The 16,906-nt window shown below is 48.0% G+C and overlaps 1 protein-coding gene across 1 annotated transcript in view; it reads right to left on the bottom strand.

Annotated features, from left to right (window-relative positions):
• The window catches only part of DNAJC11 (DnaJ heat shock protein family (Hsp40) member C11), a 54,669-nt gene that overhangs the window by 13,280 nt on the left and 24,483 nt on the right, over nucleotides 1–16,906 (bottom strand). The window contains exons 5-6 of the mRNA XM_083452152.1: nucleotides 1,778–1,906; nucleotides 69–191 (exon numbers count right to left, since the gene is read on the bottom strand). Of these exons, the coding sequence (XP_083308278.1) occupies nucleotides 69–191; nucleotides 1,778–1,906 (252 nt within the window). The remainder of the gene's footprint in view (nucleotides 1–68; nucleotides 192–1,777; nucleotides 1,907–16,906) is intronic.

Raw genomic sequence — 16,906 nt, 5'->3', positions numbered from 1 at the left:
CAGCCGCCCAGAAGGCTCAAAACACAGCAAGAAACAGGGTGAAAACTGGGAGAAACCAGTCCTCATACCTCTCCCCAGCCTTTGGCAGACGTCACACGCCTCAGAGCCAAGTTCACAGAGCCGCCTCCATTCCCGTTCTGCGTTGAGAGGTTTCCCGACAATATCGCAGTGTCTGTGGCCGTCAGTGGAGCCTGCAAGAGAAAGACAGCTGTCTTGTTGCAGCCCATAGGAGTCCTGCACAATCTACAGCAGGCCTGACTCTCAGTGGCAGGTGTCACCAAAAGCAGACCCACCTGGATGGCACCCCTTTACAGTCTCCCACATAAACGAATACTTAAGATGCTGTCTCAACATCAGGTGGCCTCACCTGAGTGGGTACAGGGAGAGAGTAACGTAACTCTGTGTGCACTGATGCTCTCTGCACACAGGAGACAAGTTCATGGAGGGGAAAGCTATTGATGGCAAGCCACGACAGCTGTGCTCCGCCTCCACACTTAAGAGGCAGCAATGCTTCTGAATACCAGTTGTTGGAAACCACAGGACAGGAGAATGTTCTTGCGCTTGGTTCCTGCTTGCAGGTTCCCTGCAGGCATTTGGTTGGCCACAGTGAGAAATACACTCTATGCCCCGACACTGTGTGGCCTCATCTACGTGGGTAGAATGTGTGCTGCACGGATGCTCTCTGCATGTAGGAGGGGTGGACATACATGCCCAAGACGTGGAATCAGATTAACCGGTGAATTTGAGGGCAATCATCTGCTGCAGATACACACTTAGACAAGACTTGAGGTGTGATGATTCAACCAAACCACTGAATAAGTCCACCGTATGCTCTCTTTACACTCAGCCTCCTGGCATTCAACCCCTCTCAGAAGCTGCGCTGTTGCCTAGTTTTATGAATGCCCCTCCGCCGCTCGCTGTCCTTGGCATGTCCCGGAATACTCCATCATATTGCAGCTCAACTAACAGTGGGCAGGGGATGCTGACCAAGTGTGCAGAAGAAGCAGAGAAGAGTCTTTGGGCTTCCCCACTACTACTAACAGCGGGACGCAGGTGGCGCTGTGGTCTAAACCACTGAGCCTCTTGGGCTTGCCGTTCAGAAGGTCGGCGATTCGAAACCGTGCGATGGGGTGAGCTCCCGTTGCTCTGTCCCAGCTTCTGTCAACCTAGCTGTTCAAAAGCAATACCAGTGCAAGTAGATAAATAGGTACTGCTGCGGTGGAAAGGTAAACAGCGTTTCTGTGCGCTTTGGTTTCCGTCACGGTGTTCTGTTGCGCCCGAAGCAGTTTAGTCAGCTGGCCACAAAAGCTGTCTGTGGACAAACATTGGCTCCCTCAGCCTGAAATGTGAGATAAGCGCCACACCCCATAGTCACCTTTGACTGGACTTAACCATCCAGGGGTCCTTTACCATACTTTTTTTTTACTACTACTAACACCCTCTGCCTGGGAAACAGCTTTTGAGCAACACACGCAGAGCCTGTGAAGTCTCTCTGCTTCCAGAGATGGGAGGTGTGTGGCATACAAATGGGGTGCCCGAGCACAGCACTTGAGCGCATGAGAGACTCTGACAGCACATGGGCTCAGCCGCAAGTGAACCTTCCCTTCCCCACTTCCTCCAGTGCCATTTCGAAACAGATAATTGCATCCCTGAGCCAGATTTCATTTCCCGTTGCTCTGTGCTGAGGTGCCTCATTAACAGAGAAACCCTTTTTAATTTCTCTCTCTCTCTCTCTCTCTCTCTCTCTCACACACACACACACACACACGTACTTTACCTCAATGGACTGTGATATGTGCATTTTGTTAATTTCAACATGGGGAAAGCTGCTCCCTGGCACTTCTTCGTACTCCTCATCGTACCGATCAAAGAGGTCAGTGGCATCTATTCCAACGCTAATTGTCCCCTGGAGAAACAAAGAAACAAGCCCTTGGTGTTAAATGGCATTGTGCTCAGCTGTTTCAGTGCCTTGCTCTCTTCGGCGCCCAGTCTTCTTCTGCCTGGAACAGCAAGAAAAACATTTGCTCTGCCATTTCCTTCGCAAGCCCTTCTGAAAACCCACTCCCCTAGAAGAGGAAGAAGAGTTTGGATTTGATATCCCGCTTTATCACTACCCTAAGAAGTCTCAAAGCGGCTAACAATCTCCTTTCCCCTCCTCCCCCACAACAAATACTCTGTGAGGTGAGTGAGGCTGAGAGACTTCAGAGAAGTGTGACTGGCCCAAGGTCACCCAGCAGCTGCATGTGGAGGAGCGGGGAATCAAACCCGGTTCACCAGATTACAAGTCCATTGCTCCTATCTTTGGCTTAACCTCCCAATGCTCACTCACAGCTGCAGTTCCTTACATTCATCCCTATCCTTGTTGGGGAAAACCTTAGTTCGTTACCAGAGACTTTAACGCTGAAAGACATGGGCCAGTTTTAAGCACCTTCAAATGGTCATTCCTCATTTGTTCACCCCATGTAAGGGAAGCCTGCTTGATCAGGCTGGTGGCCTAACCAAGTCCAGCATCCTGTTGTCACAGTGGCCAATCAGATGCCCCTATGAGAAACCCTGTCTCCTCCTGTGGCTTCCAGCAACTGGCATTCAGAAACATTACTGCTTCCAGATGTGGAGGTATGGCATAGCCGTCACAGCCAGTTGCCACTGATAGCCTTAAGTATTCGTCCAACCCTCTTTCCAAGGCATCCCAGCTAGTGGCTGTTATTGACTCCTGTGGCAGTGAGTTCCGTAGTCTAGCTATGTGCCCACCCCTATCTTCTCTGCCAAATTCAGCCTGTAAACTCCAAGCAAGAAAGTCTTGCCTCCTTGCTCTAGAACTGATGGCTCTATACTGCATAGGAAAGTGCAAATGTTGTTCACTATTATGAATGCACAAGCTGCATGTTCTTGTACCACCATCTATTTCAGAGAGTGGCCTGTGCAGATTAAGAGACAAACCCTGTTCCTCCATCCCATTTTTAAACATCTCAGAAAGACCTGCTCACTTAGATATCTAGGGGGAATCCAGAAAAGCTCAGAGATGGCTGATTTGTGCAGCTGCACCCCTAATGCTGGCGGGCAATCAAAGCGTCAATTAGGACCTCAGGATGTAGGCAAGGCCTGGATAAAATTAAACCCTGCACATGGCACCACTGTCAGAATGCGCGCAAGGGAAGACTGATTTGCATCTGACCCTCGAGAGACCAAAAATAAAACAAAATCCGCCTTAAGGCTCTTCTCCCCTACCATGCCAACCACCACCTGCAGAAATACTGCACTACAAAATGGAAGATGTCAACAAGAGGCAAACAGAACCACTTGGAGCAGGAAGGGCTGATCTTTATGATGGGTGGGTCTGTTCGCATGAGCTTGGGAGTCCATTTGGCTTTTCAGCCCTGAAAATCATTTTATGAAGTGATGCATTTTTACAGCTCTTAGTAAGCGCTGTGCAAAAAATGAAGACATAACAGTCTCCACTAGCAGGCCTACAACAGGCTTCCTTAACCTCGGCCCTCCAGATGTTTTTGGCCTACAACTCCCATGATCCCTAGCTAGCAGGACCAGTGGTCAGGGATAATGGGAATGGTAGTCTCAAAACATCTGGAGGGCCGAGGTTGAGGAAGCCTGGCCTACAATCTAAGAGACACAGTGCAAAACTGAAAGAGGGGCAGGAGAAGGAAGACAAGGCTAGGGGTGAGCAATGAGGCAACCGAGTTTTACTGGTGGTACCACATTGTTCTGGGACAGAAGGGGAGCTGTGTTAATGGCACCTCCAACCCAACCAGCCACTGTACAGGAAGGGTAGTAGGACCCTATCAAAGCATTTTTGCAGTTTCAAGTCCAGACCTGACCAAAGCTATCTAAAGACATCAGGGACATCTGTCTCAGAACCTCAACACCCTAAGTTCTGCCTCTCCCATACAAACCGACCCAGACCCTGCGCTTGGTGCCCAAGGCCCTTCTCTATGTCCTCCCTCACAGAAGGTTTTGGAAGGCTGCAACAAGAGAACTGGCCTTTTCTGTGGTGGCTCCCCATCTGTGGAATGTTCTCCCCAGAGAGGCTCACTTGGCACCATCATTAAATGTCTTCATGTGCCAGGCAAAAGCATTCTTCTTTACCCAGGCCTTTGGCCATTAAATATTCTATGGCCTGTTAAAGGGGGGGGGGGGGTGCTGCTACTACAGTTATTTTATTATCATGCTGTCTATTATTATGCTATTTATTATGTTTTCATTATTGTGCTCTGTAAAATGTGTTCTTAAATGTTGTTCACCACCCTGGGACCTTTTGACAAAAGGCAGTATATCAATTGAATAAATAATAACTTTTTCCCACTGCTTAGGAATGTCCACCTCTAACAGGGTGCTGTTTTGTGCTGGAAAAAACCTAAGCTACGGTGCTCCCTGGAAGTGTGCCAGAGTGGCGCTCCCAAATCCATGCCTCTGAGAAGCAACTGAAGAGGAATGGAGGAGCTAGGAGACCACTGAGCCCGAAACCTCCTCTTGGGTGCCAAAGACACTTGATGGGAGTTAAACAGATGTTTGTTGGAGAGCAACTGATCTAGGGATAAGAGGGACCACTCTTTTTTAGCAGGTCTAGAGGCTTTCCCACTGTGCTCCTCTGCGGAGGAGAAAGATGCCAGCCATCTCTTGATCGCACATCATAATCCTATGGGAGCACATAATCTCACAGCCGCATCCAGCTCCCTGAGAGTCTCAGCCTGGGTTTCACTTGCTGTTCTTTTTTAAACTAAGCAAGTATCCAAGTTAAACAAAGCTGTAAAGAAACACCAGAAGGAATAGATTGTGATGGTCAAATAGTTGGAGGCAATGGTGCTTTTCTGCCTTGTGTGGACTGCTCCCTGCCCCCCTCCCCACAAGTGGCAAGCCAGAATAAATGATATGAGATAAGAGATGCTTATGCAAAAATAATTGAATTGAACGGAATTGGCACCAGCCCCCAGCAAAACTGGCCAATTCTACCCAGAGTGACTTTGCGAGGGGTATGTGAGCCACTTTCCCCTTCAGCTGAAGACACTCTGGTGGTATTTAAATGGGGGAGGGAGAACCGAACCAGGAAGCACCCCACCCCAAACTCCAGTAATGAGCAAGCAGAAACGCTCTTGGCTGCTGATTGGGAATGAAGGCTGCAGTCCCTGCAGAGGGAGAACACAAAGTGAGATGCCATAAATTAAGCCTTGGCGCTTGCCAAACGATACATGTTTTTCGCTGCCTCAGTCAGTCCTGTCCGCTATTCAGGCCGCTATATACTCAGACGGCTGGCGGAGCTCAGATCCTGATTTGCTTCCCGCCACCCCCAGCCCGCTTGCTCAAGAAAGCTCCCTTATGGAGTGGGGTGTGTTTGTGTGTGTGTAAACCTGAGCCTTCAGAAATTAATTCACTATAAATGCTTTATTTCTTGCCACAAAGGGAGGAAAGGGATAAAAGGAGAGCTCAGAAATCTCTTCTGTGGTCGAGCAAATTCATCACTTTGAAAAGTCTCAGGACTGAGACCATCTTGTTGTTGATACTTTCAAGCTCCTCTGGAAGCCCTTTTCTTGCAGGAACGGGGGCCGAAGAGCAAGGCAAAAAATGCTTCAAATAAATAAGTAACTTCACTCCACACTCATTTGCATGGATGGAAGCAAATTGCTTTAAAATTTGCAATCTACATGCTCCCCCTTCTCTCTGATTTTAATGAGTCTTAGTGGGCTACAGACACCTCCGCAAGGTTGAGTCAACCTTACAACTTGCAAAAACAAACAAACAAACCCCAAACTACATTTCTTTGTGATCTTCAGCAGAAATTCCTCTCTCACCTTGTCCTTATCCAGCTAGGCTGGACCTTCCATTCACACCTGGTGCCTGTGGTGTGAACTATTCCGAATAAGAGACACAGGTTCTTTTTAAAAAAGAGAACCAGTGTGGTGTAGTGGCTAGAGCGCTGGACTAGGACTAGGACTTGGGGTTCAAATCCCCATTCAGCCACGAAGCTTGCTCATTGACCCTGGGCTATCTCTCTCAGCCTAACCTACCTCAACGGGGCTGTTTTGAGGATGAAATGAGGAGAGGGGGAATTGGGTACGCCACCTTGAACTTCCTTGAAGGAAAGATGGGATATAAATGTAATAATAATAATAATAGTAGTAATAATAATAATAATAATAATAATAATAATATCACAAATCAGTGTGGTATAGTGACTAGTGTGGAGTCCCAGGTCAGTGGCGTAGCGTGGGGGGTGTAGGGGGGGCCGGCCGCACCGGCCCCAACATCGGGGGGGGGGGCGCGCTCGCACTCGCAGCTCTCTGCCCCTACCTGGCTCACTCACTCTCTCTCACTGCAGTGCTGGCTGTGCGAATCCGATCCGAGCCGCCGGGTCGCCGCCCACTGTGGAGGGGAGGGTGCCAGGCGTGCGGTGCGGTGCGGAGAGAGAGCGAGGGACTATCTGGGGGAGTGACAGTGCAGCGGGGGGGAGGCGCAAATTACTTGCCTTGCCCCGGGTGCTGACAACCCACGCTACGCCACTGTCCCAGGTTCAAAATCCCCACTCAGGCATGAAGCTCTCTGGGCGACCTTGGGCCATCTCTCAGCCTAACAAAGGACTATTGTGAGGATAAAAAGCAGGTACTGTCCTTGGAGGAAACCTAAGATATAAGCATAATAAATAAGATCAGCTGCAAGCCCTGTTTATGCAGGAAAGGCCTCTTTCTCTCTCTCTCCCTCACAAACACACAATTACATTAAATCCCTTTTCTTTTTTTTCTTAAAAACAAACCAACCAGAAGGGTTGGGCTTTTTTTCTCGGAGGAAGACCTGCTTCACCCACCCATTCCCACAGCTCTTTTTCCAACCCAGACGAGAGAAAAGACCCACAGATACGTCCACAAGTTGGTCTGAAATGAAAAAAAGAACCAGCTCCCTCCCGAAATGATTAAAAAATCTCCATGCTTGGTCTTCTGGAACCAATTCTCACTCACTGCAGGCTTCCTGGGAAATGGCTATTATCAAGCCTTCCCATGGCCTTGGGTGCTGGCACAGTTTAAGTGCCTGAGCAGCAGGAATGTTCATAGATATTCCGCAATACCTCCAGCAGTGGAGTCAGTAGCGAGGAAGTGCTAATTTCAATCCACAGAAGCCAGGGTTGAAACCACCCAATTTTACAGGGGTTTCTGAAAGCTGAAGCGTGTTTTTACTTCAGTATTTCTCTCCGGTTGTGTTTCTTTGATTTGGAGGCAAATAATAATAATAATAATAATAATAATAATAAAAAACACTACTGTTTCCCTGCACCCCCAGTATGGGTATATTAGATCTCTCATTGGCCAAAAAATTGTCCAACATGGCTTTGACTTTGCAGAGTTAACACAGATTATTATTTGTTTTAACCCAAGCTCGACCTCACACTGTTTGACTATGTTCAAAGACCACCAAGGAGGGTGGCTGCTTTTTGTCCAGCGATTGTGGGTGCAATAGATGGCTGCTTGTTGCTCCTCAGAGAAACAGCACAAGTCCTCCAGGACTGAACAACCTTCACCGACAAATCTGAACGAAAGCATAAAAAGTCCTGCCGATCTCATTCTACCAGCTCCTCTGGGACAAGTAGGTGGCAGGCTGTTTTTTAAGCCCTGCTTTATTTGCTTGCCTTTCTCCACAAGGATGCCTTTTGCCAGCTACAGGCCGGGCAAGCCCGTCTAAGGGAGGTGCAGATAGTGAGGTCACGTGTCAGAGCCCATGCCGCACTGGCGAGGGAATCTGGCTTAAATGGAAGGAATTGGTGGGTGGGGGTCAGAATAGCAGATGGTAGGTGGTTAAATATAGCACCCGGAAGATGAGAACACACCTCCTGTCACTGTATGAGATGCTGGGGGGGGGGGCGGGGCTGGCTCTTGCTAGCCACTCCAAATAGAGCAAACTTAAACCCCAAACTGGGGGTTGGGGAAGAAACGTGGGGGAGATGAGACAGGGGGTAGTGGTGAGGTGATTATGGACCAGCAATGGGGAAACAAACCATGAAATATAACTAGCCTGGCATAGCTCCTGCAGAATACATTAACTCTCTATGGAACACTGAAGTGCCAACCTGAAGCAAGACAAGTGCAGGTATAGTTACCTGGAGCTATATATATATATAAAAATCCCAGGTAACCAGAGTGCCAAACAAGAGGCTCACACCGCTGTTTTGAGATGCATTTCCTTTAACCTATCTCTTGCACCATGAGTACGTGCACACAGGATTCAGAATCCCTCTGGTTCAGAATCTAAAGGACTCCAGAAAGACTTGGAACCGGCGTCTCGTTTTACGGGTTGCTGGAGACTGAAAAATGCCAGCACAAGAACTACAACCTTCGTAAGCAAGTAAAGCAATTTATTACACCAAAGGAAGGAGATCGTTCCAGGGTGGCAAATGGCGAGGCGTCCTTTCTGTGCTGAAGGGGGAAGACGCCCAGATACTTTCAAGCAATGTAATGTATGCAGTAAATGGGCTTCTCATGCCCTGGACATCCCTCAAGCTAAACAACCGTTCGATTGGAATACATGCACTACAGCAAAGAGGCTGCCTTTAGCACATTAGAAATGCTGGCTTCCAAAGTATAAAGTTGTCCAGCGCAGCAGGTCTGGGGTAGTCGGCAGAAAGGTGGGCATCTTGCCATTTGGCTTGGTGAATGATCTCTCTTCAGGTGTGCTGGCAGCCATGGGCTCTACACTTCCCCAGCCTCAAGAAAGCCAGAAAGCACACCCCATGGCCATCAAAGGCATTTTCAAGAGACACAGGCTTTGAGATCATAACCCAAAGGTAAGGTCTTTACTGTGATCAGCGTCCCACCCATCGAAAAACCGAACAGTAAATATTTTCAAATAAGACTGCTTGCTATAGTTTTCAGAAGTTTTGTTCTAATGACAATTTCTTTAAAAAAACAAACCTTTTTACAAAGAACACAGATTTCAAACATGAAACAACTGGTTTCTATGTGTTTTCTCTCCCTCTGTAGAATACAAGACGACAGTCAAGCAACCCAGACAAGCCCTGGCTAGGGATAAAGTGGAAGGCCACAGACCAGGCTAATCGTGGAGGAAAGTCGAGAAAGAACCAGACAGCTAGGGCTGAAACACAGGCAGAGAGGGGGACAGTCCTTGCTCCAAGGTCACAGACGTACAGCGGAGACATGCTGGAGAGAGGCGGCAGCGGCAGCAGTGCCTGGGCTGGTGGAGGAAAAATCAAAGCAGAAAGAAAGCAGCCCTAAATTAAACACATTATTCCTCAAGGGCCAAGAGCAGGGTAATTATGAGCAGAGTGATGAAATTGGAGGACCCTAAGCTTAGTCTACAGCGACTCCACACCAGGTTTAGCCATATGGTCTAAATTAAAAGCAAAATTAGGTATCTTCATAGGTGAAATATTGTCAGAATAGGCAAGGGTTTGTGGTTTGTGAATCACCCTGGGGTCCATTCAGGTGGCCTGTCGCATGTCTGTGGATGTGTGGAGTGAAGACAGGTGGTGCCACATTCATCACATTAAATATCCATATTGATTTTTAACTGTATTTTCATTGCTTCTTTTATTTCTTACAATGCATTTTATTGTGCTACCATGTGAATTCTATGGAATACAATAAAATGCAACGTGTAATAAACAAAAGGAGAAATAAAAATACACTTAAATACTGTACAGCATCTAGCACAGCACATTGCAATCAATGCAGCATGCAGAAGAGACATTAAGTGGACTGCCAAGATGCCTGGCGATGTTCAGGAGGAGGTTTGTGGGAGGCAAGAGCAGGGGGGAGCTTGGGGGACTCCTGCAATAAGCTAAACCCAGGAAGCAGAGTCATATCCCAATGACTAACTTGTACCACTGATTCCAACGGGGGCTTAACCTGTGTTCCAGCCCAATATCTACTTATACAAGGAGGAACCAGTTTGGAACATAGGATGCTGTCACATTCTGTCACCCTTCAGAATGACCAGTCAACAGGTCTTGGGACAATACAATGCATAGGAACTTAGGATGTTGCCTTACACTGAGTCAGACCACTGGCTCACCTGGCTCAGTTGGTTAGAGCATGCTGCTGAAAACACCAAGGTTTCAGGTTCAATCCCTGTATGGGATGACTGCATATTCCTGCATTACAGGGGTTGGGCTAGATAATCCTCGAGTTCCTTCCAACTCTATGATTCTATGGATCAGCATTGTCTATTGTAGACATCAGGCTTGCGAGATCTAGTGTGTTTCACCTGGTACAAAAGATAAACATCTTTCAGAGCCCAAGAATTTATTTTGGGCTCCAAAACTGAACAGAGCTCACAGGTTTTCCTCTCCTGGAAACTGCCCCCCCCTTACTTTTTTATTTTCTTTTGTTAGAGTTTCCTGAAATCAGTTTTGTTGGTATTGCTGAACAACTGAGAATCAGAAATCCTTGCTGATTTACTTCACAGCACCCAGATATCCACCAGTAGATCCTGATCCATCTTCTGGCACCCTGATCTATACTGACTGGTAGCTGTTCTCCAGGGGTTCAGGCAGGAGTCCCTCCCAGCCCTTCCTGGAGAAGCCAGGGATTGAATTTGGGACCTTCTGTATGCAAAACCTTGTGCTCTGCTCCTGAGCCATGGCCCTTGGATCACAACTGGTCCCCAAGGATCACGCCCCTCTTTATTGCCCAAAATACACAAGAGAATTTCTACCATGGCTAAAGGCAATTTCACACATGCGTGTTGATCATTTGATGACTGCCAAATTATTGGGGGGGGGGGGGGAGACACGGACTGATGGCTTGCCTGAGAGAATGGGCTGCCTTGCATTGCCTCCTACCATTTCAAAAGCACTGCTTTTCAAGAGTCGGTTCACACATCCAGTTGAGAGTCATCCAGCGACAAAAGGAGCCTGCCTCAACTAGCAGAACAGAACCCACGGCTGCAACCCAGAGAGAGGCTGAAAAGCATGCAAAGGCACACGCAATTAATTTCTGCAGGACAGAGCCTGATGGAGCGCAGCCAGCAAGCAACACCAGAGAGGCGCCTCTGGGAAACTTAATTCAGGAGAAGAACATCTTTCTGCTAAACTAAATCCACCATTCATGGCAAAGGTGATATGAGAAAGGCAGGTCAAGGCATATTTTTCACACCGATATAGAACAAGGTCACTGTGCAATCTTCTGCCGCTTCGAGGTGACAGTCGAAGACGTGCTTTCAGAATCCCCAGGCCAACCTTTCCGAGTGCACCCTGCAATCTTATTTTAGAATTCTCTCTTTCGGGAAATATAGCTCTGCTCGTCACAACTCCCCTTTCATTTGCACCAGCCTGAAACTGAGAATGTGCGGTGTTACCCAAGACGGGTCCTGGCACACGAGGAGGAGAGAGAGGCTGTGCTTGCATCCAGAATATAACACGGGCTGCCGACGGCACACCACTGAGCATAACTCTGCTCACAGAAGCATGGAGTGGAAATAAACAAGGTTGCAATAGGCGCCTTTTTGCCAAGTGGAGATGCTCACAGCTGTGCAACCACAATAAGCTGTGTGCAAGTGTTAGAGGCTTTCAGAACCTCATGGGATTTTCGGCAACGGCCGCTCTAGGGAAAAGGAGGAGGACACAGTCCAATGCTCAGATGACACCCTCAGCCACTTTGTGGCATTTCAAGAAGAAACCATTTGAGCTACTGATGCAAATGGGGCCAGAGAGCGTGAAACTGAATTCATGTACTCTGTTGCTGCTCTCCTCTTCTCATTTTAAATGCCAGGCATGGAAGCATCTGTACTGAAGAAGGCCAAATGAACTACAAACTCAAACAAGTGGCCACATGATCGCTTGATCATGAGGGCATGGCAGGCGATCTGCAACCCATCCCAGATATTTAACAATTACAGTGTTTTGCTTTTCTTTTGCTCATGCACTTCATTTATGCTGTGCTCCCCCTCCCACCTGAGAACACCTCAGGAGGTCCCCAGGTGCCTCCCTATTTAGATGCTGACGAAACTCAGAACGGCTGGGCTTCCACACTGCTTCTGCTGCATCATCAAAGATCTTCAGGCCATGTTCTAATAAAAAGAGCTGCCAGGCCAGTGCTTCACAAGGACCATATTTTGAACTGAGATAAGGGACAAGAGACCTGCAGCTTTGGCTCTGACCCACTTTCGGCTCCAACCCATTCCTGAATTGCAAGAGGTTGTACTAGACGGCCCTTTGGGTCCCTTCCAACTCTATAATTCTATGATTCCCACTAGAGCAGTCTTTGGTGTTCTCCAGATGTTGCTGGAGTCCAGCTACTATAATCCCTTACCACTCGCTGGGGTTGATGGGAAGTGTAGTCCAAACAGCACCAGGAGGACTCCAGGTTTACATCTGGCACACTCCTATTTCCATGTACTGGGGTGGGGAGGGGTGCAAGATCCTGTGGCCTCAAGGTATTTCATCAGCTGCCCTATGCCTGGTAAAAGTAATGATTGCAAAAACGACTAGTTTCCTCCCCCATAGCCTGACCCTCCAAAGGTACCACCTCAGATCATCCCTTGGCAAAGCTGTGCCACTTCTGCACATGGCTGCTACCTGCAGCCCATGAAAACTGCTGTGGGAAACCCCTACCTACAGTCATCAAGCCAAATGGAGAACAGGCACAAACCAAAGGACAGCCTGTAAGCCCCCCACCTTCTCAGATGTCGGCTGTGATGCTCCTGCTCCTGCAAAGGGAGGCAGAAGTACCCTTCCTCTCGCATGCTGGAATTACCATTCTACTCACAGCAGGTCACTGACATCCTCCAACCCTCCAGTGCAGTGTCTTGAAACAGAGAAAGAAAAAGCCAGCAGAAAAAGAAAGGCAAAACACACGACCAGACAACTTGCAGCCTGCCAAGCTGCCCGCATCTGCTTATTGCTCCCTATTTCTGGTTAGAAATGCTTACTTATTTGAAGCCCATTTTATAGAACTAATAAACCGTCGGAAATTTTAAAATAACTCGCGTTCTTGTATGAAACGATCACAGCTGTGCTACCTAATTCCACAGGACGCTGCCTGGAGAGACATTTCCATAGAATGCCAATAAGCAATTGCTGTAAACACCCAGATGGCTGATTTTTATCACCGGATGCAGAGGCTTCGGCTCACAATGCGGCTCTCCTCTTTATCGCTCAACAGCCGCGGCAAAACGCAGCCGCCTCCTCACTGGAAATGTCAGGCTCCTGAAGTCAAGGGGAAGGAGTCCACGGTGACAAGTGCTGCCTCTCACTTGCTCACTTACCCCCTTCCCTGGACTGTCCTCTCCCCACAAAGTCCCATGACCCAGTCCCAGGGATAATGGAAATTACAAAGCATCTAGGTTTTCATGTGCCATGACCCTATGTATATGTAAATTGCTGCATGGGGTGAACGAGATGATCCTTGTGGGATCCTTTCAACTTTACAATTCTGTGATTCTATATACACATGCAAGAAACAGCAGGAGCAGGTAAGAGTGCACAGGGCTGAAAGGAAAAACAAAACAGGCCAAGGTGGGTCCCTTTTGGCAATGCACTGAACTCTTTGTTGCCATTCCAGACATACAGGGCTTACACCATGGAGATGCAGGGACAGGATAACGTCTCTGCCTTTGTGCGCAGAACACCAGGGCCGTGAGAGCTTTCCAACATCAAACCTCAAGCTTAGGATGCATGCCCTACTATCCACCCCACCCTACCCGCAAATCTCCATGAAATGGGTTCAAAGTAGGTGTGAAGGAGAGGCAACTGACCTACGGCAAAGCAGGATGATACACAAGGAGTCGCTTCCAAGAGACACCCCCCCCCACCTCCATGTACATTTTAATATGTAATTTAGAAACATGGAAAGTGAGTAGAATGTTTGGTTGAGGCAAGGAAGCTGGGACTTCTCTGCACCTGCCTGTCTGCTTCATCCTACCCTCTCTCCCTCACACAAACTCTTGTCTTTCAGCTTCCACTCATCTCCGCGGCCTCAGGCGGCCAACTCCCACATCCCAAGAGAAGGTGTATCTAGCAGAGTGCACTGGGACCACTTCCCCCTCAAAACAAACACCACCACCACCACCAAGTGATTAGTCTCCATTAAATATTTGGTAAGGTACTATGCCATTTTGGAGCAATTATAACCAGGCATAGTACTAAAGGCAAAAACACACAATTACACATCACACCCATATATTATGAGGATTACTGTTTAACATGCTTATATGCCGCTTTTGTCAGAAGTGGCCTCAAAGCAGTTTACAAAATAAAAATAAAGAAATAAACATTACAAATCACATTATACAGTTAAGATAACAGTGAATTATCAGCAGCACCCACATCAAGAATAAAACCACAGTATTAAGCCACACATGTGACCTGTACATGGCTGGTTCCTGACCCCTGACCCCAACTTCACAAAAGAGCCTGTATGCAAGAAAAAGGGAGGAATCTACCCAGCTTGGCAGTTCTGCGGCTGCGTTCCTTTCAATTGTTCTCGTGCCTCGGCAGAGCCTGGTGGATTGCTCCCTTAACAGTTTTAATTTAATTTTCCAGCGATAACACTGTTGGAGCAGAAGAGAGAAAGGCTGCCATAAAAGAAAAGAATTAAATTATATACTGTAAAACGGTTTGCATCCCCGGGGAGCGAGCAAGGAACAAAGAGTTGTTTGGAAGAAAGAGAGATGTCGATAGATAAACCTTTGTGTTCTTAGAACGAGTAGCCTCTCATTACCATCGCTGTGCTGTGGACACAGGAAGGGAAAAAAATATTTAAACCTGGGCCTTGAGGAAGGTCTGGAGGCCATGAGGTAGGCCATTGGGGCTGATGGAAGCACAATCATGCTGGTGGCAACTGATGGGATTCCCAGTCCAAAACCATCTGGAAGGCACCAGGCTGATGACGGCCAATATCAGCTTTGCCCACCTCAGCTAAACTATAGCTTGGTGTTAAGAGGACAAGCCTCCGGTTCACAGACACTTCATCTACTTCTACTAACTACGTCCTGGTTTGATCAAACCACAGTTTCCTGCTACATCTGAAACAATTTTTTGAAACTGTCCTCCAAACCAGACTGCAAACCATGGTTTGAAGCTGGCCGGGCCACCTTGCTCAGGAGGCAAACTCAAATCTTGCTTGCTGGTGAAGGTGGAATGTGCAGCTAGAGTCTGATCGTACCAGAAAGCAGCAGAAGCTGAACGCTCATGAGGAGGAGGGGAGGGGAGGGGAGGGGAGGGGAGGGGAGGGGAGGGGAGGGGAAGGGAAGGGAAGGGAAGGGAAGGGAAGGGAAGGGAAGGGAAGGGAAGGGAAGGGCATGCTCATGGGGCTTGCCCCCAAAGCACCATGGTTTGGCTGAATTGAACCATTGCTTTGGTTAAATGTTTGCTTGCCTTCTGATGCTGACCTCAGCAGAGGCAAGGCAAAAGGTACCCTGGACAGCTCCTTGAGTTCTGCGTGAGAGCAGAGCTTCAGGTGCAGTTTATTCTCAACTTGCAGCTTTGTTCCTCCTTCACTTAGAGCAGGCACCCCCAAACTCGGCCCTCCAGATGTTTTGGGGCTACAATTCCCATCATCCCTGACCACTGGTCCTGTTAGCTAGGGATGATGGGAGTTGTAGTCCCAAAACATCTGGAGGGCTGAATTTGGGGGTGCCTGACTTAGAGGTACTCTTTTTGCTGAAAGGGCACCAGCCTCTCTTCCAGTGGTCATTTACTCCAGTAGAGAGGGGAGACTTTAGTTCCATGGAGCCTTCTGAGATGGACTGCTCTGAGTCAGAGGTGGGCAATGTCTTTGGGTCAGAGGTGTACTGGCTCTTTGGGCTCTCCTTGCCTACCTCCAGCATGACACAAGCAGAGCCTGGCAAGTTCTTAGTTGGAACAGCACCTAGAAAACTCACCATCATATCCACCTCTTAACTGTGCAACGAGTCAGACAGGAAGATGAAAGGGCAGCTACCCCATGCTGGGCTAGGTGACAAAAGGTATTTTGAGATATGTTTTATTTTTGGAGTCAGGAAGCGGGGTGGGGTGGGGAAATAAAATGCTCAGCTGTTTCTTTGTTGGAACTGCTTGGAACCTGAGACAAGTAAGTTTGCTCTCTACAAACCCTGGACCCCAAAACATGGTTTGGGACTCATACACTAGTGCAGCCCATCAAAGGTGCCTTCTATTTAGTTGCAGAGTTAAAACCAGACACTTGCAGAGCACACCACCTGGTGAATTAGATGCCCTTGGGCCTTTCACCCTTCTACAATTCTACGTAACAGTTTAAGAATATGATAAATGTGGGAAAGTAAGGAGTTTTCAGCTACCTGGGAATCTTAGCTTGTATCGTAAGAAAAGGAAATTGCAAAGACAGCTTGGGAAACAAGGGAGAACTGCCTGCTAAAACCTCAAAAGCCAGTGGGGCAGAGGCCAAAGGTGGTCCCCAGGGATTCCAGCCGAGACTTCATTGCTTCTGCACACAAACTAGCAGAAACCAATATGCAAAATTAAGTGGAGTGATTTATGTGGGTCACAGAATCCAAAATTTGGGGTCAACAGTACACAGGTTACTTTTTGTTTGTTCAAATAATGTTTAACCCATCTTCAACACCCAAGGGAGAGAGAGCACAAGGAGGAAAAGAAAAAAACAACGATATGTTGCAGTGTCTAAAATCACAGAGTCACTGCCAGCAGCTTCCTGCTCCATGGTTCAGAATGCCAGGGGGGAAAGGGCACATGTGTGACACTGGCAAAAATGCACTTCAGGTTCTTTGGGGCAGGGATCATCCAGGAAAAGGGAAACCATGTGCGGATCCCAATACTAGCAGTTGCCTTGCAGTTTACCCAAATACAATGGTCCCAGCATTAGCTGTTTCTCCTCCTCTGACTGGTTGCTTTGCTACAGGGCACAGGCAGTGGGAGTCTTTACCAGACTTGCTACCCAGAGCCATCTAACCCAAGCCCTTCTGCATCCAAAGCATGTGT

Source organism: Podarcis tiliguerta, assembly GCF_965153285.1.
Source record: "Podarcis tiliguerta genome assembly, chromosome: 8".
In the NCBI taxonomy this organism is placed as follows: Eukaryota; Metazoa; Chordata; class Lepidosauria; order Squamata; family Lacertidae; genus Podarcis; species Podarcis tiliguerta.
Note: the sequence above shows the minus strand (reverse complement) of the source record. Positions and strands in the feature narration are given on the sequence as shown.